This window comes from Amblyomma maculatum, chromosome 4 (genome assembly GCF_055883805.1).
Source record: "Amblyomma maculatum isolate TAMU_Amacu chromosome 4, ASM5588380v1, whole genome shotgun sequence".
NCBI classification, from domain to species: Eukaryota; Metazoa; Arthropoda; class Arachnida; order Ixodida; family Ixodidae; genus Amblyomma; species Amblyomma maculatum.
The window spans coordinates 128,866,727-128,889,681 of record NC_139347.1 but is presented as its reverse complement, the minus strand read 5'-3'; the positions used below and the strand labels follow the sequence as shown (position 1 = coordinate 128,889,681).

Sequence of the window (22,955 nt, the reverse complement as noted above, 5' to 3'; positions counted from 1 at the left end):
CTTTTAGCTGATTTGGGCGACACATCTCCACAGGATAACCTCCCCACTGACGTCGGTGAGGTTGCTGGGCATGCTCGCTCATAAGACACTCCCAACTTACTCAAGCAGGATAGGGTGTGGTGGAGTGGGGTGCCGTCGCGACTTTTCTTGTTTTTGTATTTTGCAGGCTTTCCTTGGAGCTCGGAAAAAAGACTTAGATGAGGCTTTCTTTATCGCAAATAAATGGAATGAAGGTTTCTGGAAGTGCCATTCAACTTTGCAAACCAGATTTATTGTCTAAAAGCAATATTTAGTAGTTTAGAAAAATTGTCTTAATTACTAAATAATTTATTGCACAACAAAACATTGCCTGTGGTGCACAAGACAGTTGGCAGCTGCATGCAAGTGGTTCCCCTGGCCTACCTCAGTTGTTTTATTTTTTAACCCTTGTCTCAAGCTGTCTGGGACACCCTGTACGTATAATGAAACCAAAAATACAGATGAGCCCTACTATTGCTGCTTGATTCATGGCACACACTAGAAATTTAGGCAATGGGGAACGTTGTTAGTGCGAAATCAGCCTAGAGCAATGACAGCATGGGCTGGATGACGCATAAACATTTGCTGCCTAGAATCGGTCAGCTTTGATGGGCCCTATCGTCATCGGCATATGCTCAGTCTTGGGGACGCTTTTTGAACTCAGTCTTTAAAGGTATGACTGGGCAGCTTTAACAGCTCCCATCAGTGGCTCCTCTTGCAGATCCTCCTCCTTTGTGTGCACTCTCCTCTCACTAAAATTCATTCTGCTACTTGCTTAATCACTACTCTTTTAATTAGATTGGTTTGATTTGGTTTGGTTTGTGAGACTTAACGTCCCAAAGCGACTCAGGCTATGTGAGACGGCGTAGTGTAGGACTCCGAAAATTTCAACCACCTGGGGTTCTTTAACATGCACCGACATCGCACTACACACGAGCACCTTGATTTTTGCCTCCATCGAAAAGCGGCCGCCGCGTCCAGGATTAATTCATTTTTAATAATTGGTTTAATTTGGTACCTTTATTAGTGCCTCTCTAATAACACACACACACATTAGTGTACTGTCGTAAGTTACCACTACATATGAAAGAATACCTGAAGTAGATACAGTCGAACCCGGATATATCGAACTCGAAGGGGATCGCGAAATAGTTCGATATATAGAAATCGGCTTGAGATGCCGCTTGCGATCGTGAAAAGTGATATCGTATTTGTCATGTAATCAGCCCACTCTCATAATGAACCCACCCTCTGCGCGCCAAGATGCTGCGCAGCGATAAAATCGCAGTGTGTTCATCTTTTGACTATACTTATTATGTTAGCTCCTGCGGTGGCCGGGAGCGAACTTCGCATAGTGCCCATGATGGCTTGATTGCACAAGCCTGGTTTGATTATCACGCTGCGCTTGGGGCGGGCAGAGTCCACTGCCACAAAGTCATTGGAAAGTGTGATAGCTGCAAATGCCGTTTTAAGTGAACAGTTCTAAAAGCTGGTGTAATGATCGCAGCTGACCGCATGCTTGCGTTGATTCATAGATGTATGAATGAACGACTCTGGCAAAAAAATTTTTAAAAATATGCCGCTTCTTAACCTCCACAGCCACCATAGCTTTATGCTACGGCACACGTCCAGCACGATCACAAGGATGGTAGACTCTCGCAAAAAGAAAAAAAAGAACACACACATAAACAAAAAACAAAACACAAATCTGCTGCTACTAACGTCCACAGCTTTCGTAGCTTACCCTACACCGCATGTTCAGCACGACAACACAAGACGAGCATCGCACGTTACTCGTCGTGCACAGAGGGTTCAGAACACACACTGGAGACAGCGTCCGACGTTCTGTCTGCCGCAGGCTGAGCTGTCTTGCCGGCGCATGCGTAGTGCGTGCTGCTGCGAACGAAGATCGGAAATAGAGAGGAAGGGGAGAGAGAAAGCTCTGCAGAAGAATGTGCACACCCTTGCCCTTCGCTCTATTACGTTTTTTTCCGCTCTCCTGAACACCATGGCTGCATTGGCTGTGTCTTCTACGTACCGCCAGTGGTTCCCTCTCGTTTCTTCACACACATGGCTTGCAAACGTCACATATGCTAGCTCGTGACAAATGATCACCGCAGATGCGCGCGCCTTTGGGGAAAGGGCATGGCGTTGCTCTAGACCAGCCATCGCCAGACTGTTTCTTTCTCGTTCCTTCCGTGCATGGCATGAAATGTCACGCGCAAACGGTCGAGGGTGATGCGATTGTCTTTGGGGACGGCGCACCTTCCAGTATGTAGTGCGAAGTTCGATATATCCAGCCTAGCTGCCGGTCCGACATTTAAAGGTGCATTGTCACAAGCAGTTGTCGTGAGAGGTATAGGGTTAGAAAAGCTACTACATTAAAAACAAGTTGCATACTTACTATGTAGTGGTACAAGACGCTGCACAAGATAGAGTAGCCCAAAAACTTAGCAAAGGTGAAGGACCACATCATGGGTTTTAGGCATGAGCACATGGCAAACATGATGTCAGGGATCGGAAAATATAGGTAGGCCTAATATGGACGACAATCTTCAGAATATTAACAACAGAAAATAATTCTTCAGCTTGTTACAGAAATAGCCGTTCTTCAGATCAGCAGGACCTCCGTGCCTATGAAATAAACGCTTAGTAGCTCATACATGGAAGTTAAACACAACTTCCATAAACAAAACATAAAACACAACACCTGTAAACACTACTCGCCAAAACACAAATGAAGATCTCAAAGCAAGGCTTGCTGCTTTTACAAAAGTTGACATGTGTAGGATTGTGGTCAGGATCGCTACAGAGCACACTTCAGTGTTATAACTCTTGCCTTGTCGAGGAAAAGTGTATAGGGACGTTGAAAAGTGGCGCTTGCTTTCACTCAGACACCCCTTCATTTCCAATTTACTCCCATACAACTTTTTGTGGCCAAAACGCATCAGCTCACTGCCAGCAGAATATAGTTGCTTCATAAATTTTGTAGATAATGCTCATGAATATTACATCATTATGGAAATATTTGCCATTATTACATCGAGATTGTACTACAATACAAGCCAGTACAACGTTAGTGCAGCGCATTTTAAAATCCATCCACTACGCTATGCAGCCGGAATGGCTGCGCCCTCTGTCGATAATCTCGCGAAGCATACATCGCCTGCTTCTGCGGCGTCTACCCGTTGGTTTCTGTACGCTCTCGCAATGCATTTGTTTCGGCAATGTATGTAGCGCTTGGTATTCATTAACTGCAAATATATGTTCCCTCAGACCATAAGTAGTGCAAAGAAAGACATTTCTGCGTCGTTGGCAGCTCGAAAGCTGTTATTTCAAGGAAAGGCGGAACTGAAACTGTAAATGAGGCCAGATGTGTCAGAACTACATGGTGTAGTAACACCGTGATAAAATCTCTGCCCTCGTATCCTTGGCACAAAGCCAGAAAAAGTTGTCCGCAATTATAAATAATGCATGAAAGGTGTTGGATTGCTGAATTGTGCGCCTTACATTATTCTGGCCGCGATGCCCACTGTGTGATCAGCACTTGAGTTCTTCCATTTGTCAGCGTACAGAAAGGGATGGCTAGGGACACCCCCTGTGCTGGTGACGTTGTTTGTTGCTCCTCTCAGTGCACGTCATTACGCGCTACCGCGGGGATGAACCAGTGACTCCGCATTTCCTTTGCGTGTGGTGCTGGTCAGGCTGGTGCGGCTGATGACATCACCGTGCACCGACACTAAGCAGTTGGCAGCTGAGCTGCTGTTCGTGCTCTGCAAGGAGAAGGTGGGCCGGCTGATCAAGTACACGGGCTATGGCAACGCAGCAGGCCTGCTGGCTCGCAGGGGGCTGCTGCTAGGGGGCAGCAGTGGCAGTGCGCGAGGGAGAGACTCCGTGCAGTACTCAAGCGACTCGGAGGACAGCGACACAGAGGAGTACAGCCTCCACCGGGAGCACATCAACCCCGTGTTGGGCTGCTACCAGGAGCGCAAGGAGCGACCCATCGAGGGGCTCAGCGAGGAGCAGAAGGAACACGAGGCCATGCAGCTGGTCAACCTCATGGACCGCCTCGCCAGGTGGGTGCAGTTTCGCGAACTAGCAGAACCGCACTGATGTGCTCATGGCTTGTACGCTTAAAAATCAGTGAGCGATAATATGTCCCATGGAGTTCGTTAAACCGCTATGTAATGAAGCTCCATGTACCGAATTCCTCGGGGTTGCAAAATCTTAAATACCCCAATGTGGTTGCATTTGAAAAATCTATGTAACGAATGCATTATGTGACATAATGTACTTGGTACACTGACTGTCTCTTAATTAGTGCTCAATTAGAAGAAATTTAGCAAAACTGCGCAAGTTTCGGGAGGACAAAAAACAAATTTACACGAGACGAACGTCTACAACCATAGTTCGAACAATGTGCAGTGTTTGAAAGTTTTTCGCGTTTGGGACCTTGCACTACAGTAGTTCGTGCTTAAAAGCAGCGAAAAATTACAGGAAAAAGAAAAAGAAACATGGGGCAAGCAGGCTGCACCCACTGTCGCCACGTAGCTCCTTACGAGATTCTGATGCCAATAGCTCTCACGCATTGGTAGCAGAGAGCGCCGGCGATGCGAGGCGAAGAATTTGCGGTGGCAGGCAGACCGAGAGTGGGAACATGCATTAAGAGGCAGGCACCTCCTCTCCCAGCAATGGCACAATTGCGCATGCCCTCAACTAGCCTGTTTATGGTGCCTCCGGCAGGCTCCTACACCTCCTCTCTCTCCCCACCCCTCTCGTAGTCACTTCAAATGAGTTGTGGCGGAGGTGCAGGCAGCTGCTGTAGTCACACCGCATCTCCACTGCTGTAGAGAAACATTTTACCACTTTTATAGCTTTAAGTAAAGGGGATTTACTATAACCACTTTCAAGGTGCCTTTCTTTACATTAATTCTCATTCTGCTTTCCATTGCGAACAGTCCTTTTGAGCCTTCACACGAAACTGGCATATAACGAAAATCTTCACATAACGAAAAATAGCGGACATCGTTATCACCAGGTATAACTGTAGCACTGTTTTTCTTCCGCAATATGTTCCGGGATAAAACAGTTTGCCTTAAAGTATGTTCATAATTATTGTCAAATTCTAGTCGCATGATATGTTCAGTGGCCTACAAAGATGCGCTAACACACGAGTGAGCAAAGCCTTGAGGTATGCAACACGGAATGTTGTCCATTGTTCACAGTGACTGCTGCGTGGAATATGTTGGTCGCTTGTGTCCAGGTGAAATTGAGTGTGTAGATTTCCAAGCGAGTTCCAAATGTCCTGTTAAGGGCTTGCTTCAGGTTTTTTGTGCTCAATAATCCTAAGGCAAGCTGTGATGTTAAGTTGTTCCTCTGTTGCACTGGTAAGAGCTTCACGCCAATTAATGCTGCAACCTCTTCGTTCTTTGTGCTCTACCAAAGCAATGGGTATAGAAAAGGCTTTAACGGTGGAGGCCTTCACACTCGGCGGTCGCCAGGCTGGATATGTTGCAAATTTCTCTCATACCAAGAACAGCGCAAATGCAGGTTGAAGTGCTAACCTGGCTTTATGCAGTCATGAGTCAAGAGGCCTTTTTTAATAAGCGTCAGCATCTATGAATGCCCTTGTATTTCATTTTTGAGTCGCATTGCTTTCAACCTTATTGATCTGAATGACATGTCTTCTTGGATGAATGAGCTTTAATCATGAGCTGGTACGGGTGTGGTACAGCTATGACTGCATGACCATCTTTCCTTGGCCCTAAATAGGGGCGAAATTTTTGCAGTACCTCAAACAATTTTCACGGTTGACGTTTTCGAGCATGGTGTGATGCATAATTGCAAATGTTTCGCTTATTAATTAGAATACAGTAAAACCTCTGTAGGGGTGTGCTTATTCGGTAAACCCAGATAGATCCAGCCGCTCAGGAGGGACTTGATGCGGAGCGTCAGGCGTGGCGAAAGAGCAAGGCAGCAAACAACTTCTTCGTCCTTGAGAGCGGCAGCACGCGACGCATGTCAGTGGTTATATCGATGAAGATTACCACACTACAGTTTCCCCCCGGGCAGAGAAGGAGCCATCCTGGCGACTCATGGTGCCGAAAGGACAGACGGATCGTAGTAGGGCTTGATTCGGTCCACATGAACTATTTCGCGTCCACTGCGACGCAAGTCCGCAGATGCCGTAACGGGCAACTACGTAGTTCACAGGAGATGTTTTTTTGAAGGACTCGGTATGGACCGTGATACCGAGCAAGAAGCTTCTTTGACAGGCCGGTGGTTGTGGTAGGAACCCAGAGCCACACCAGGGTTCAGTTCAGTTCAGTTCAGGCGTTCAGTCGTGTCCGACTCTTCGTGACCCTATGGACCATGTCACGCCACGCTTTCCGGTCTCTCACTATCTTCTTAGCATCACATAGCTTCATCTGCAATGCCTCGAGAATGCCATCTAACCATCGCGTTCGCTGCCTACCCCTTCTCCGGCGACCCTCAACCTTTCCCAACATCAAATCTTTCTCCAGCGACTCCTCTCTTCTCATCAGATGACCAAAGTAGCTGAGCTTTAACTTTAGAATTTGACCCTCCAATAAGCAGTCAGGGTTTATGGTCGACAATATCGACTGATTTGATCTTCTGGCAGTCCAAGGAACTCTTAAGAGTCTTCGCCAGCACCACAATTCAAACGCGTCAATTCTTCGGCGGTCAGCCTTTTTCACAGTCCAACTCTCGCATCCATACATCACAACTGGAAAGACCATAGCACGGGTTTACCACACCAGGGAGTTGGGCGCATATGAAGGCGCCTCACCAGTGTCACGATGGTGTTTTTGTTGCCACTGGTTTTCCTTTGTAAGCGAACGAGCGAGCTGACGGCATTCTTCTGCGTATTGGGCGGCGTCCGAGAGTGGCGTCGATTCAGAAACATCAGGGCGGTAGGGAAAAAGCGCGTCCATTGTGCAGGTTGGCTCGCGCCCGTAAAGAAGAAAGAAAGGAGAGAATCCAGTGGTGGTCTGTATCACAGTGTTGTACGCGTAGGTTACGAAGGGAAGAACGTGGTCCCAGTTGGAATGAGCGTCGTTGACGTACATGGCCAGCATGTCACTCAGAGTACGGTTGAAGCGTTCTGTCAGGCCATTCGTCTGAGGGTGGTAAGAAGTAGCGGTGCGATGAATGATGCGACATTCTTTCAGTAGGGCCTCGAGAGCGTCGCACAAGAAAACGCGTCCGCGGTCACTGCGCAGTTCCTTCGGAGTCCCGTGGCGAAGAATCAAGTTGTTGAGAATGAACAAAGCAGCGTCTCTTGCAGAGGCAGAAGGTAATGGTGATGTTTCAGTGTAGCGAGTCAGATGGTCTACTGCCACAATAATCCACCGGTTTCCAGCAGGAGTAGTAGGAAGAGGGCCATAGAGATCTATGCCAACGCGGTCAAACGGACGAGCAGGGCAGGGTAACGGCTGCAACGAAACAGAGGACTTCTGAAGAGTTTTTCGGCGTTGACAAGATTCGCAAGCGCGCACGAAATGTCGTACGAAGCAGTACATTCCACGCCAGTAAAATCGCAGACGTAGGCGCGTGTCGGTTTTCAATACGCCACCGTGAGCACATTGTGGGTCACCATGGTACGCAGCACAAATGTCGGCACGGAGATGACGCGTGATGACTAGAAGCCACTTCCGTCCATCAAGCAAATAATTGCGGCGATAGAGAAGACCGTCACGAATGGAGAAGTGGTGGGCTTGGCGGACGAGCGCTTTGGATGAATGACCGGGAGTAGGACTTGAGAGAAAATCCAAAAGTGCATTGATCCAGGGGTCATTCCGCTGCTCGGTAGCCATGTCGATAGTGGTAAGAGTCGACAAATCGTAGGCACAGACGTGGTCAGACGAAGTATCTCTAGGCAATGGCGAGCGGTAAAGAGCATCCGCGTCCGTATGCTTCAGGCCTGATCGATAAATGACATGAATGTCAAACTCCTGGAGACGAAGAGCCCAGCGAGCAAGGCGACCGGATGGGTCTTTCAGAGAGGCAAGCCAGCACAAAGCGTGGTGATCGGTCACAACGTAAAACGGTCGACCATACACATAAGGACGAAATTTTCCGATAGCCCAAATAATGCCCAAACATTCCCTTTCTGTGACTGAAAAATTAGATTCTGCCTTTGTCAATGTTCGGCTGGCGTATGCCACAACATACTCGCTGTAACCAGGCTTACGTTGGGTAAGGACGGCACCAAGCCCAATACTGCTGGCATCAGTGTGGATCTCCGTAGGTGCAGCCGGATCAAAGTGGCGTAAAATGGGCGGCGAAACCAAAAGGCGGCGTAAAGTGTCGAAGGCTTTTTCGCAGGCTGGAGTCCAGGCGGAAAGGTCGGAGCTGCCGGCAAGGAGCTGGGTCAGAGGATAGATGATAGAGGCGAAGTTCAAGATGAAACGTCGAAAGTAGGAGCAGAGGCCGATAAAGCTCCGAAGCTGCTTCAGGGAGGTTGGCTTCGGGAACTCTGCAACTGCGCGAAGTTTGGTGGGGTCGGGAAGAATGCCTTCCTTAGAGACTACGTGGCCTAAAATTGTGAGTTTTCGAGCGGCAAAGTGGCACTTCTTCAAATTCAACTGAAGCCCAGCGTCGGCGAGACACGTGAGGACATGCTTTAGGCGGAGAAGGTGAGAAGAAAAGTCGGTAGAAAAAACTACGATGTCATCCAGGTAACAAAGACAGGTCTGCTACTTCAGTCTACGAAGAACAGTGTCCATCAGGCGCTCGAAAGTAGCAGGGGCATTGCAGAGGCCAAAGGGCATAACGTTGAACTCGTATAATCCATCCGGTGTTATAAAGGCAGTTTTCGAGCGGTCATTATCAGTCATCGGTACCTGCCAGTAGCCGGAGCGCAAATTCAAAGAGGAGAAATACTCGGCTCCCTGTAAACAGTCCAAGGCGTCGTCGATTCGCGGCAAAGGATAGACATCTTTGCGCGTGATTTTGTTAAGCCTACGGTAATCGATGCAAAACCAGATGGAACCATCTTGGTGACCAAAACAACCGGAGAAGCCCATGGACTGTTAGATGGCTGTATGACGCCCCGGCGAAGCATATCGTCCACGTTGTCAGCAATGACTTGGCGCTCAGAGGCCGACACGCGATAAGGAGGCTGTCGTAAAGGTGCGTTTGTACTTTGTCGATTGCGTGCGCAACGACAGACGTGCGACCCAGAGCAGTGTGAGGAAGGTCGAAGGCAGAAGTGAAGTTCTGTAGAAGAGCAGCGAGTTGATCGCGTTGTGAGGGTGGAAGATCTGCGTCAATAGCTTGTTGAAGAACATCGGGTGGTGTCGAAGCGGTCGCTGTATCGCAAGAGCTGAGCACATTAACGTCTAATGAAGTAGGCGTTGCAGGAAGAGTATTTACAAGCGTGGGATCAAGTTCTTCAATACGACCGAGACACTCGCCGCGTAGCAGGACGGACGGGCACGAAAATGGATTTGAGACGTACATTACACTAAGGCCATCTTCGAACTTGAGGACAGCAAATGGAAGCAGGAGGCAGGGATGGCGTGAAGCGGCATCGGAAGGTGTGAAGAAGACAGTCGAACTAATAACGCTTTCACAGGAGAGTGGAACGAGGGCAGCAGAAAATGGAGGAATGTCTGTGTCATTGGCGACGAGGAGTTTTGCAGGCCGGGTAGGGACGTCACACAAGACGGTATCACAAAGAGGTAAAAAGGAAACTTCCACGCGGGTGCAGTCAATAACGGCATGATGAGTGGATAGGAAATCGTAGCCCAGGATGATGTCGTGTGAGCAGCGAGACAGTACAATAAACTCGATGGTGTATAAGACGTCTTCGATGAGAACACGGGCCGTGCACGCCGCTGAGGGATGAATGCGATGTGATGAGGCGGTGCGAAGCGAAAAGTCGGAAAGTGCGGTGGTCACCTTACGAAGACGACGGCAAAGAGCTTCACTGATGACGGATACGGCAGCGCCCGTGTCGACAAGAGCGAGTACTGCGACGCCGTCGACAAACACTTGAATTACGTTAGTGGGAGAACACCGAGGACTTGAAGAGTTCGAACCAAGCTCAGTTCTTGCCCCGGGAACTGCGACTGTTAGTTTCCCTCAACAGTGCCGGTAGAACGTCGGAGTGGGGACGGGGAACGGCGACGAGGGTAAGGTGATCGGCGAGTTGTGTACGTTTGATTGTCACGAGATACAAAGTCGGAACTGGGCGGATTTCTCGGCGAGGGCTGGTCTGTATTGTAGGAGTAGTTCCATAGTTCAGGTCGAGAAGGTGGAAGGCGTTGGCGGCAAAGGCGTGCGACATGACCCGGCAGCCCGCAAGAGTAGCAGATTGGCCGGTTGTCCACGGTACGCCAAGGGTTCGTAGGGCGTTGGCGTACCCTTGGAATAGGGACATGGAATGCAGACCCAGGCAAAGGCGAAGGAAGGTTGGAAGGAGCGGCCTGGTAGGAAAGAGATGCTGATGGCATGAGCGGCCTGGCCGCAACTTGGGCGTAAGTCAGTGGTGCCGTTACTTGCGCCGGCACGGGGCTGGGCGGTAGCACAGGGCTGGGCGGGAGCATGGAGCTGGGCGGAAGGACATCAGCGATGTGATCTTGAACGGCACGCCGTATGGTAGGGGCCAAAGACGGAGCCATGTCAGGAGCAAGGCGGCCAGTATCCTGTAACTGAGGGACCAGCGATAGCTGGCGGGCGATCTCTTCTCGAACGAAGGCTTTGATTTGCTGGAGTAAAGGGCCGTCCTCTGATGGGGTAGAACCGCCCAGCGCTTGTGTAGAGATGGCGTCGTCTCTAACACAGGACCGCCGGGTAGAAGCGCGCTTCTTACGAAGCACGTCGTAGCTCTGGCAAAGTTTGATAACGTCACTGCCCGTGGCAGGAGTTTTCACCCAGAGCATCTGGCACGCGTCGTCAGAGATGCCTTTCATGATGTTTTCGATCCTATCCGCTTCGGTCATTAGCGGATCGACATGCTTGCATAGGTCCACGATGTCCTCTATATAACTAGTGAACGACTCTTCGACTTGCTGAGTGCGCTCACGCAAGCGTTGTTCTGCCCGGAGCTTGCGAACTGCAGGGCGGCCGAACACTTCTGCAAAATTCTTTTTAAATGCAGACCAAGATGGCAGGTCTGCTTCATGGTTTCGAAACCAGAGGTTCGCCACGTCAGTCAGATAAAAGATTACATTGCTTAGCTTGATAGCGTCGTCCCATCTGTTGTAGCTACTGACGCGCTCATATGCCGACAACCAATCGTCGACGTCTTGGTCGGCTGTGCCACTGAAGAAGCATGGATCACGCTGCCGTAGAGCTCCAGAACACAGCACGGTGGTTGGGAGGGGCGACGATGTCGAGGCAGTGTCGTCCGGCATGCTGGAAGCAGAGGGTAATGTTCGGCTTCTTAGTTCCAGGGTGGACGGGAACGTACCCAGCAGCACCTGCACCAATTGTAGGGGTGTGCTTATTCGGTAAACCCAGATAGATCCAGCCGCTCAGGAGGGACTCGCAGCGGAGCGTCAGGCGTGGCGAAAGAGCAAGGCAGCGAACAACTTCTTCGTCCTTGAGAGCGGCAGCACGCGACGCATGTCAGTGGTTATATCGATGAAGATTACCACACTACACCTCGTAAAAACTCAAGGGACCCGAAAAACATGTCTCTTGTAAGCAAGGTCTCTTGTAACCAAAAATTCTAATATCGCTGAGTTGATCAGTTTACTGCACATCAGCATATAGTAAATGCATTCAATCACATTAACAGGAAATTGTTCAGCCCGCCGGGGTGGCGCAGTGGTTACGGCGCTCGACTACTGTTCCCAAGGACGCGGGATCGAATCCCGGCCTCGGCGGCTGTTTTTCGATGGAGGCGAAGAGTGAGGCGCCCATGTGCTGTGCGATGTCAGTGCACATTAAAGAACCCCAGGTGGTTGAAATTTCCGGAGTCCTCCACTACAGCGTCTCTCATAGCCTGAGTCGCTTTGGGACGTTAAACCCCACAAACCAAACCAAACCAGGAAATTGTTCAGGAAAGCTTAAAGAAGTTATTCATACTACTAGTATGTATTTTTGTGAGGGCAAAGTGTATTTCTTCCCAAATTCTGGAGGTAAAGCGCTTCACTTTGCATGCCTTCCTGTTGCTCTAGTACCTTTGAGGCACTCTTACATGCTCGTCGCCCTCAGATGATTCACAAAGAGAAAGACATCAGGATTCTAAGCTTTCATCTTGTGATCAAATTTTAACAGTGAGGAGTTAAAAATGCTGGACGTCATTCATGCATTTTGATTTGCTTCATAGGTAACAGTAATGCGATGCCGTTTTGACTTTCCAATCGTGGGGAAGCACTCCTCAGTTCCTGACATAATAAAATGGACACTGATATGGAACAGAATTTAGCTAAGGGAACCTGAAATGTATCATGTACAAGTCGGTGCATTCCAGATGCATTGCATGAGCACACCTGGTTTTTGTCTGTTCTAAACAGTGAAGAATTTACTCCAGGGGCCTGAAAAAGTTGTCCTTAGTAACCGAGTGTCTCTTGAAACCATGTCTCTTGTATGCAATGTGTTAACATGAAAGACATAGGAAAACCAACCAAACCATTTTCAAATGTCTTTTATAACCGAGTGTCTCTTGTAACAGTGTCACTTGTAATGAGATTTAACTGTAGTAGTATTTAGGGCCATGAAAGCCATCGGCAATATTTAGCAAGCATTGGGCTTATGGTACCCTTGTTTGAAACAAAATCAGTTCCCACAGGAAAAATAAGTGCTAAGACCGTTATGGCTTAGTGAAACAATGCTTGGCTGTAACTGTCATATGGATTCTCAAAAATCATTCATCTCATGCTCTTCATTTACGTTCATTTTGCTTCTTTAGCACTTCTGTTTAGGTGGGATCTAAATGGCAGTTCATTGTTCATATGTTCCCAGTTCACAGTCATAATAATGGGCAATAAAAATGACCTATGAGTTTCATTGTTTTTCTTCTGGTTGACATGTTCCCAGGTAATGCGAGTTCTGTACTAAATGCCATAAAAATTTTGCCTGTCTATGCTAGGTTTAGGGGTCATCCATCCAAATGGGCGCGAACGTGTAAGCGGGCCAAACCTAAGGGCATGCAAGATCAGCAGAACAGCAGTTGTAGTCAGCTACTAGGGCAGCCCTTTCACAATGTTCACGAGCTGCAACGGGCCAGAACATTCGAAAACGATGGGGCATGAGAGCCATTTTATCTAATCCGAATCTCAGAAGCAGTCAGCTGCTAAGGTGCATAGGTGCAGAAGCACAAAGATTCTGAAACAACACCACAAAATCTTCATTGTTGGCGACATTCCTGGATACATTGCACTACTAGTCACACACTAAGGCCAGCACAAATGCAATAGAAGTCTGCAAGCATCATAAACATTTTTTCGACTGTCAATCTCAATAAATGCCTTTGTACTTTAACGTCAGTACCATTTTTCAAAATGTCAGTGCACGTTAAAGAACCCTAGGTAGTGGAAATTTCCGGAGTCTTCCACTACGATGTCTCTCATAGCCTGAGTCGCTTTGGGACATTAAATCTCACAAACCAAACCAAACTATTTTTCAAAATGTTAGTGCTTTTCAACCATGCGTTCTCTCAGAGGGTATGTTTTCTCCCACATTCTCTAGGATATGTATAACTGAGGTTTTACTATGCATTGCATGGTTGAAAAATGCAAGCAGTGGGCACAGTTTAATGTAACGTTCCCTTCGCTCTTTTTGCGCACTCTGCTGGCGCTTCCAGCTTGTGAACTGCAGCATGCATTGCATTGCAAAACCAGTGCGTCTTCTCTCCAGGGGCGGCGTGGTGCAGCCAGCACGCGTGGGCGCTGATGGCCGTCCACACCCCATTGAGCACATGCTCCAGCTTCAGGAGGACCGGGACCTGACTGCTTCAGAGTCTGACTGAGCAGCCACCGCTTCTCGACCTGGCAACGTGCCATGCCAAAAGCAGTAGCGGGGCAGTGCCAAACATCTGGTGCGCAGCACCATCTGAATCTACGTTTCGGTGGCCATTTAGTTTGTTCTTGCCATGGGACAAAAAGCTGACTGCCAGGAGAGATGCACTGCGTCTCGTTTGTCTCAGTTTTTATTTTTTCATTGGTGGCTTAATCATTGATGCCTTATAAAGGAGTCAGAGAAATTATTGTGGCTACTATTTAATTGACGTCATTTTCACATGATCACAACAAAAAGCACTGAAAAAACAGTGGCATAACGGATTGACAAGAATGACACTCTAGTCATATTTCTCATACTTCTGCTTGAGTGCCGTTTTATTCAAGTTGGAGCTAAGGCAGGCGGCGGCTGCTCGAGCTAGCGCACCTTTGTTGATGCTGAAGAACAGTGCTGTTTGTTCTCTGTATGACTTTAATGAGGTTCTGGCTTCTACTTTGCTTGTCTTCGCTGTGCGTGAATAGTGTTGGTTGAAATTGTGGTATACAACCATTTGTGTGTCAGAAAGTGGTGTAGCCAACAATGTTTTTCTTTAAAATGCGACGAAGTTTTCAGGTTGCGACAGAATTGTCCCTGGAGGGACAGTATACACAGACACGCAACTTATAACAGTTATAAAACATGCGCGGTCATGAGAGACTTAGTATGAGACAGCTTACATATGTGAAGTCACAGCAGCAGAGAGGCACGACTAACGCAAATTTGTGTGGACTTAAAATGACAAATGTTGTAGTGACAAGCCCCGTAGTGAATGACAATTAAGGGAGGACTTTGTGGTTCATGTCGATGTAGGATTGCACTTGAACTCCCACCTGCGCCAGATGAGAATGATGGAGGCACATGTGTAGTGCACAAACCGCCAACAGTGCTTTATTGCTGGAATATTGTTTACATATGCTGTTTGTTCATCCAGCATTGAAAGCAAACAAAATAGGAAAGTCAAGCAATAACAGTGCATTGTGACAAGCCCAGACAAGGCATGTTTGAAGCTTTCCAAGTAGAGCTGCTATGAGGGATTCTCAAATTTGTGTCCATTTGTATTTTTATGTCTTATCCGAATATTCTGAGCATCGTTAGTGAGTAAACTGGTCTTGCCTCCCTTTCTCTGCACGATGATGTTAACTTACAGCACACAGGTGCAAGCAAGAATTGGCGTAGTACATCGCACCTGTTACTTTTACTGATATGTGTGTGCCTTGTTTTGTCATGCTGCTTATTTTTCGCCGAAATGTGCACTGCAATGCAATCCAGCATCATCATGAGCCTAAAGAGTGTTTTCATCGCAGACTGTGATTACAAGACGTGTGACCAACTTGCATGTGTTGCAATTCCATTGGCACGCCTTACTTTTTGTTTATTATTGGTTGCTAGGTGTAGCAACAAGCATGCCATCGAGCGCAAGCCATACTTATCACCATGTTATTTTTCTCTCTCTCTCACACACACTCACACACACATTAGGAGGCTAAAAGTCTCTCCTGTCGAGAGTGACATGTGCAGTTACGAACAAGCCACACTAAATCACCCTATTATCTTATGATAACTTAAAATATAACTTAGGTCGAAAATGTTTCGTGCTACACAGTGTACGCGAAGAGGTATTCTGTAGTATATTTGCGGCCACTTTTCTTGAGACATTCTCATGAGAAAATTGAAATGTAGCTCAGAATCTGGCCTTTGGGAACATGGCAGATAGGCATGAATGAGCAGTTTGTGCAGTCCACCGCAAAACAGTGAGCAAGTCCACGAAGGCAGTGTGTGAGACCAGTGCGGTTAAAATTTTTTAGTCTTGCTAAACTAAAAAAGAAGCTGTTTATTTTATCATCTTTGTGTATGTTTTATGGCTTCGTGTTAGTGAGTATTTACTGTAGTTTTTTTTCTTTTTTGAGAACTGCACACAGTCGACAGTGACTACATAACATGCAGTGGCTGATAATGGCATTTGAATACTAGCTGTAACATGGAAATCTTGAGGTCTGTGTCTAGTGCCATGTGGAAAGAGGGTGGATGAAGCATTGGCACACTACTGTGCAGTGTACTATTTATATATGCCATTTGTGGAAAAGGCACCTTTTTTGCCATTGTGGTGTCCCGTCATTGCCTGTTTGTATCTTTCAGAGTGTCTGAATATGGAATAAAGGTGCCTTCTGTACTGATTTTTTTAGTGTCATTGAAAGCTTAAAAGAGCACCTTGGACTACTCTTTATGATAAAGTTTTGCCAGGAACAAGCAGCTGCTCTAGTCCTATGCACATGACTCAGTGCTTTTAATATCAAGCCATAAATGTGAGAAGCTTCACGAATTTCTGTATTCGGCAGTTGGTAAGCCTGGAATTGGTTCACTTCGTCAAATTGTGCCTACTCTGCTGCTTCTGAACTTAAATAGGAAGCTGCTTCTTAGCTGTCCTTTGTGTCCTTCGTGCAATGGGTGGTCTTTCACAGTGCGCAACCATCAATAAGACCCTGCATGAATTTATGGTGACATAAACTGATTCATTATTTGCTTCAGAGAGTCGAGAATTAGATGGAAATTCGTCTTTCCAAGTATTGGAATGAAATAAGGCTGTCAATGCCTGTACTCAAAGGAACTTCAAAACGGTATTGTACACATTACAGAAAGAAAGCAGCCAATTACAATTACAATTACTCTATCTGAAATCTGATTACAGTGGTCAATTACAGCCTGGGAATAGTAATTACCAAACAGCAACCTAGTAATTGTTATTGTGTTACTCTTCTTCATTGCTGCAACACAAGCTCACTAAAACTGCAATAAGCTAGTGTGGCTTCCTTGAAATTTTTGCACATGTGAATTTTCGACGTTTTTCAATGCAGTCGTCAAGATTTAATTTTGCAATGGCATTTCCTTGTGAAGATGTCAGCTGCTACACTGAACATGCTCTCGATGTAAGCGCTAGGCGACACCATATGAGTACCGTGTGCACCCATTTGTAGTTACCCAATACTTTGATGCCAGTTTCTGGGTCATCTAAGGAACACCGCACTCTGTTTTGGCACTTTGAAAAGGCGCAATGTAGGACCATAGGAATGCTGTTTCAGTTCTTTGGCCAAAAGCTGGGCAGTTCTTGATGTTCTTTAGCCTCATCGGGGAATTTCATTAAATGCAGCAGTTTCACTGCTGCCAGGAATAATGCACACCATCAATCATGTGGCTGCATAGTTTGATGCAATCATGTAACCATGGATGCTTTGCCCATACAACCTTTTTTTTTTTGCAAAAAAAGCAATTTATTGTCGGTAATTACAGCAAAAAAAAAATGGAATTACTCGTTTGCAAAGTAATCGATCACGAACTCAAACCAAGGTTAAAGTAATCAATTAGTCACCTTGGCATCGAAACGTTTTTTTTTTTTTTTTTTTTTTTTTTTTTTTTTTTTTTTTTTTTTTGTCTCGGAGTTGATGTAAGCCACATGGGCCTTCTATTGTAAGCGTTCGCTGGTAGAAAATCGTCTGTTGTGAAAGTTGCGCTTTCTGAATGCACACGACTCAGGTGAGCTGTTTCTTTCAGCATGAACACTGAAAGCAAGCACAGGCCGTCTTTGAACCGAAAATTCTTGCTGTCGAATTCACGTATGCCTTTCGCACATCCCCTACTTCACATGCCCTTCTCCCTCTGCCATCTCTGAAGGGAGAACTCAGCCTGTATCGAAACGATGGGTTTTAGTAAAAATGCTGGCTGCAGACGATGACCCTTTTCAGCACGATGTAAGCTTTCCTGTCGAGAACGAAACCGAAAGCCGAAATCATGGCCGAAACCGTAATGCAGGTATGAATCCACAACACGCTCGATCCAATCCAATCCCTGTTTCTGTTTGGAGTGGAGCGCGTGGATGCTGCTGGAGCATCTGAGCAACTTGCCTCATGACGAGGGGTTTAATGCTCTTTGTGTTCCATATTTAATCCCCCTTTCTGGGATTGTTTCCGTTGCGTGGACTTGCGATGAGTAACATATACATACAAGAACCGCCTACCAGTGGAAAGGTAAGCGTGATAAACAAAGTGTCACAGTGCTACGAAAACCAATTTCGCTGGACGTTCTGCGAACTAGTCGCTGCTGAAAGAAGCAATGCGTTTATTTGCATAAGGCGCTATGTCTCTAATCGTAGTGCTTGTTCGGTTTTCGGTGTGTCGTAGCACCTCGATGGAAACCCTAAAAACCTCGTCTCTTGATCGTTTTATGTACTGCATCTGAATGTTCAGGAAAAAAAGATAAATAGCCAGCACGTAACCTGAAACGTCATAATTTGCGGGTAGGTAGTACATGTGCTGTGTTCCATATAGTATGGGAGGGAACTTTACCATGCGCGCGCTCTTTTATGATGAGCTAAAACGCGGAGCATTAACAAGGTGTAACAGGAAAGCTCCGGTCCGGTAATCAGCGTTTCAAAGAGAATATGTCTACGCCCCGACGAAGACATGACCCTCTTGTTTGTGTTATCTCGCCTTGTTGGGATAACCCGAACACTCAGTGCACATGGACGCGATCAGTGACTTCTCCGCGGCGTCCGCGCAGCATTTCACGCGCGTGGCGTAGTGCTCTCCTCGGCAAGCTTCCGACCGCGCTGAGAGATGACGAAACGAGCCATCACCGCGCCATCACAGAAGGCCTTCCTGGGCGTTGCATGCATAAACGGCAAACCATACGAACCAAGCGCTGTTTCCGCCATGAGAATCGACCCGAATTTGACGTCGCCGAATCATCTGAACTAGCTTCGATACCAAAATCTCTGTGGCTAGTCGTGGGAACTGATGGAGGGAATACCAAAGCTAACGCTAAGGTTTCATGACTCAAGAAAATGTTAGAGATTTTCAACATGAGAATTGCCATACTGATCATCACTTGCCGACTCTCCCTTCCACTGAAAGCAAAGATGTCAAGCTGTCAGACATTCTCATGGTACTTGGGTGTCTTGCATGAATCTACCCGTTCAGTATTGTTGCAGTTCAATAAAGTTCAAACCAGCAAACAAGCACACTCTCTGGCCTCCCATTTGGATTGCAACTCAGTTGATGTATTGTATTGCACACAGTATCCCTCACAGTTCACCTGACAACCAAATTTCTATCATAACTAAACTCGAAGGAGCAAAACCCATTGCAGCCCATTGCAGTTTGAGATCAGTGATCCTTCTCTCTGTGGATGGATGAAAATTACGAGTTAGTAAACTGAATGTTTAGTTGCCTTCAGCTTCAAGCAGTCGAGTATGCTCACTGTTTTGTGATCGACCATAGGGTGGACATGCCCCAATGATACAACACATACGCAACGTTCAACCCCTGTTAATAATATTCCCACCCAAAATAAGCTCAACATACACTCCACATGAAAGCGAGGTCATCATCATCATCATCAGCCTGACTATACCCACTGCAGGGCGAAGGCCTCTCCCATATTGATACGGGGCAGAAGGCTAGCACAGGAAACCAGAGCAGGTGATGGGCAAGTGTTCACAGCACAGTAGAGCAGAACACAGCAAGTGTTCAGGCAAGTCCCAACGGTTTCTTCAGCTTCGTCTTCCTTTCGCGTCACTACTGTTTATCGTCCTCTTCTTCAACATCCAGCAACGCGCAGGGCATATATGTAACATTACCCCCCCCCACGAAAAGCACAGTCTCGGTGCGCATTATGTCGAACTACTGCAGGTGTAGTACGGCTTCATTCGGGCGACATAATCGATCTCGGTACGTGGCATAGCGGACTGTTGCGGCGGATGCACAGGGGTGATCTCATATGTCACAGGAGTGACTGGCCGTAAGACACAATAGGGTCCTGTGTAGCGTGGCAAGAGCTTCTCACACAGCCCAGCTCTACGAGCGGGAGTCCAGAGCAAGACGAAAGAACCCGGAGAGTAGTGGACGTCGCGGTGACGAGAATCATGGCGGCGTTTCTGGGAATTTTGGGAGGAAGCTAGTCGGCGGCGAGCAATAACCCGTATATATGTAACAATATTTTTCCAATTAACCCGGTTCTGTGCTAGCTGCATCCACTTGACCCCTGCGAATTTCTTAACCTCATCCGCCCACCTAACTTTCTGCCGCCCCCTGCTACACTTTCCTTCCCTTGGAATCCAGTTTGTTACCCTAAGCGACCATCGGTTATCCTCTCTTCGCACTATGTGTCCCACCCATGCCCATTTCTTTCTTGATTTCCACTAGAATGTCAGTAACTTGAGTTATTTCTCTGACCCAATCTGCACGCTTCCTATCTCTTAATGTTACCCCTGCCATTTTTCATTTCATAGCCCTCTGCGTTGTCCTCAACTTAAGTAGAACCCTCTTGGTTAGCCTCCATGTTTCAGCCTCATAGGTGAGTACAGGTAAGATGCAACTGTTGTATACTTTCCTCTTGAGCGAGACCGGTAAGCTGCTAGACATAATCTGCGAGTGCTTGTCAAATGCGCTTCATCCCAATCTTATTCTTCTTGTTATTTCCTTTTCATGGTCCGGATCTGCGGTTACTACTTGTCCCAAGTAGACATATTCACCTACTACTTTCAGTGCTTCGCTACCTAATGTAAACTGCTGCTCCTTCCCGATGCTGTTGAACATTACCTTAGTCTTCTGCATATTGATTTTCAAGCCTACCTTTCTACTTTTCCTGTCTAGGTCACCAATCATTCTTTGCAGGTCATTTCCTGAGTTACTTAGCAAGGCAATGTCATCAGCAAATCGCAGATTACTGAGGTATCCTCCATCTACCCTTATCCCTAACTGCTCCCATTCCAAGTCTCTGAATACTTCCTCAAAGCAAGCTGTGAATAGTACTGGGGAGATTGTGTCTCCTTGCCTAACACCTTTCTTTATCGGAATTTTGTTACTTTCTTTATGCAGAACTATGGTTGCTGTGCAGCCACTATATATATATATCTTCCAGCACTTTCACATACGGCTCGTCTACCCCCTGATTTCGCAATGCCTGCATCACCGCCGAGGTTTCTACTGAGTCAAATGCTTTTTCGTAATCAGTGAATGCTATGTATAAGGGCTGGTTATATTTCGAGCATTTTTCTGGTTTGTGGGGTTTAATGTCCCAAAGCAACTCAGGCTATGAGAGACGCATTTTTCTATCACCTGGTTGATGGTATGGATATGATCGATAGTAGAGTACCGTTTCCGAAAACCTGCTTGATCCTGTGCTTGATTGCAGTCTAAAGTTGTCCTGATTCTATTAGCGATTACCTTAGTAAATACCTTATACGTAACAGACAGTAAGCTGATTGGTCTGTAATTTTTATGGTCCTTAGCGTCCCCTTTCTTATGAAGGAGGATAATGTTGGCATTCTTCCATGGTTCCGGTACTGTCGTTGACACCAGGCAATGCGTATACAGGGTGGCCAATTTTTCTACCACAATATCCCCTCCATCCTTGAACAAATTGGTAGTTTTTGATCCTCTCCAGCTGCTTTCCCCCTTTTCATAGTTTCCACTGCTTTCTTCACCTCGTCCTTTGTCACTGTTGGAACGTCTGATGGTTTTTCCATACCGCCAATCTCATTACAGTCCTGACTACTTTGGCTACTGTAGAGATCAGTATAGAACTCCTCGGCTACTATGACTATCTTGTTCATATTCGTGATGACTTTGCCGGGATTATCTGGCGAGGAAAATGCTCCCACTCAGAAGCTCCTAGCCGCATCGGTGATGAAACTACAGCCAGTTTCCCTCTGCGCTGATATCCTGGCAGAACAGTTCCTTCGACGAGCTGTTTGACGAGGTCCACCTTCCAATCCGCATAGCACATTCTTTTTCCGATCGCTTTTTGGAACAAGATATAGCTGTTATAAACAGCTAAATTCATAACATAAAAAAATTTTCCTGTGTCCTTTGGCGTATCTGCGCATTATCGGGAATGAAGTCAGCTGTTGATCATGGCGGTCAACACCTCCCATGCCTTTATTATAGTCAAGCACAACACGAGGTTTTTGGATCGGTTGACTGTCTTTTGTTTTTTTCCCCAGAGTCACTGAATTCTGCAGCAGCATGGACAGTGGAAAGCACTGTCACTGGTTTTCTGTCGTGCTATTTTGCAGCCATAATGCTGTGGGAAAAAACAGTGGAGCAGTTACCTAGTTGCAAGTTCAATTTCTTGAAATCTTTCGGCATGTTTTTTCGGTGCAATCTCACTGTACCAATAGCATTGGATCCTGAATCTTTTACACATAGAAACAGGGTTGGAGAACTATACCAATTGTCCACAAAAATAGTACGGCCAGTTGGTAGGTACTCACTTGTAAAATCTATATCAACGGCCTCGCTGCACAACATTCCAGCTGTCGCAGGCGACTTTTCGCTTTTTCTAGTATATATCACAAATTTTAGGCAATATCCACTGGTCGATTCACTGATCTTGTAAAACTTTATGCCAAAGCGTGCTCTCTTTGACGGGTTGAACTGCACAAAGCAGAGTTGGCCTCTAAAATTCATGGGGCTCTCATCCACTGCCAACTGCTCTTCTGGATAATAGGAACTGGAGAAAGCTTCCAAGACATATTTAACATTGAGCGGAGCTTCCACAGCTTATCCCTGTTGTCTTGGCCACTAATGTCCGAGAAATGCAGGTATTTACAAAGGGCTTGATAATGCTGCCTTGGCATCAGTGATGGGAAGAACGGTGTGCTGATTACTGATCACTAATTAGTGCCCAATATGGCTGAATTGTGTTTTTCTTGACTTGGCTCATAAGTACACAGACTTCGAAGAAAACCGTCATCTCACCTGGTGTTGTGGGAAACCAAGAAGGATCGGGTGCTGAAGCCTGTTTCAGAACAGCAAATGCATTCGTTTCATCAGCGAGCATCTGCCAGAAGTCTTCGCCGATCAAGCCGTTGAACGAGCTCAAAGCTGTCGTGTTTGCAGAGAGAGCTAAATGAAGAGTTCTCTTCATTCCTGGATTCCCGCTGAACAAACACTTTTCCACTTTCTCGT

At 46.8% G+C, this 22,955-nt stretch overlaps 2 protein-coding genes across 2 annotated transcripts in view; both read left to right on the top strand.

Annotated features, from left to right (window-relative positions):
• The window catches only part of ric8a (ric8 guanine nucleotide exchange factor A), a 48,444-nt gene extending 32,259 nt beyond the window's left edge, over nucleotides 1-16,185 (top strand). Inside the window, exons 13-14 of the mRNA XM_084602472.1 lie at nucleotides 3,723-4,094; nucleotides 13,852-16,185. Coding sequence (XP_084458598.1) covers nucleotides 3,723-4,094; nucleotides 13,852-13,963 — 484 coding nt within the window. The 3' untranslated portion in view covers nucleotides 13,964-16,185. The remainder of the gene's footprint in view (nucleotides 1-3,722; nucleotides 4,095-13,851) is intronic.
• Nucleotides 16,186-17,836: 1,651 nt separating this feature from the next.
• Nucleotides 17,837-22,955, top strand: part of LOC146192363 (spliceosome-associated protein CWC27 homolog) — a 57,850-nt gene continuing 52,731 nt past the window's right edge. Inside the window, exon 1 of the mRNA XM_084602471.1 lies at nucleotides 17,837-18,011. Coding sequence (XP_084458597.1) covers nucleotides 17,970-18,011 — 42 coding nt within the window. The 5' untranslated portion in view covers nucleotides 17,837-17,969. The remainder of the gene's footprint in view (nucleotides 18,012-22,955) is intronic.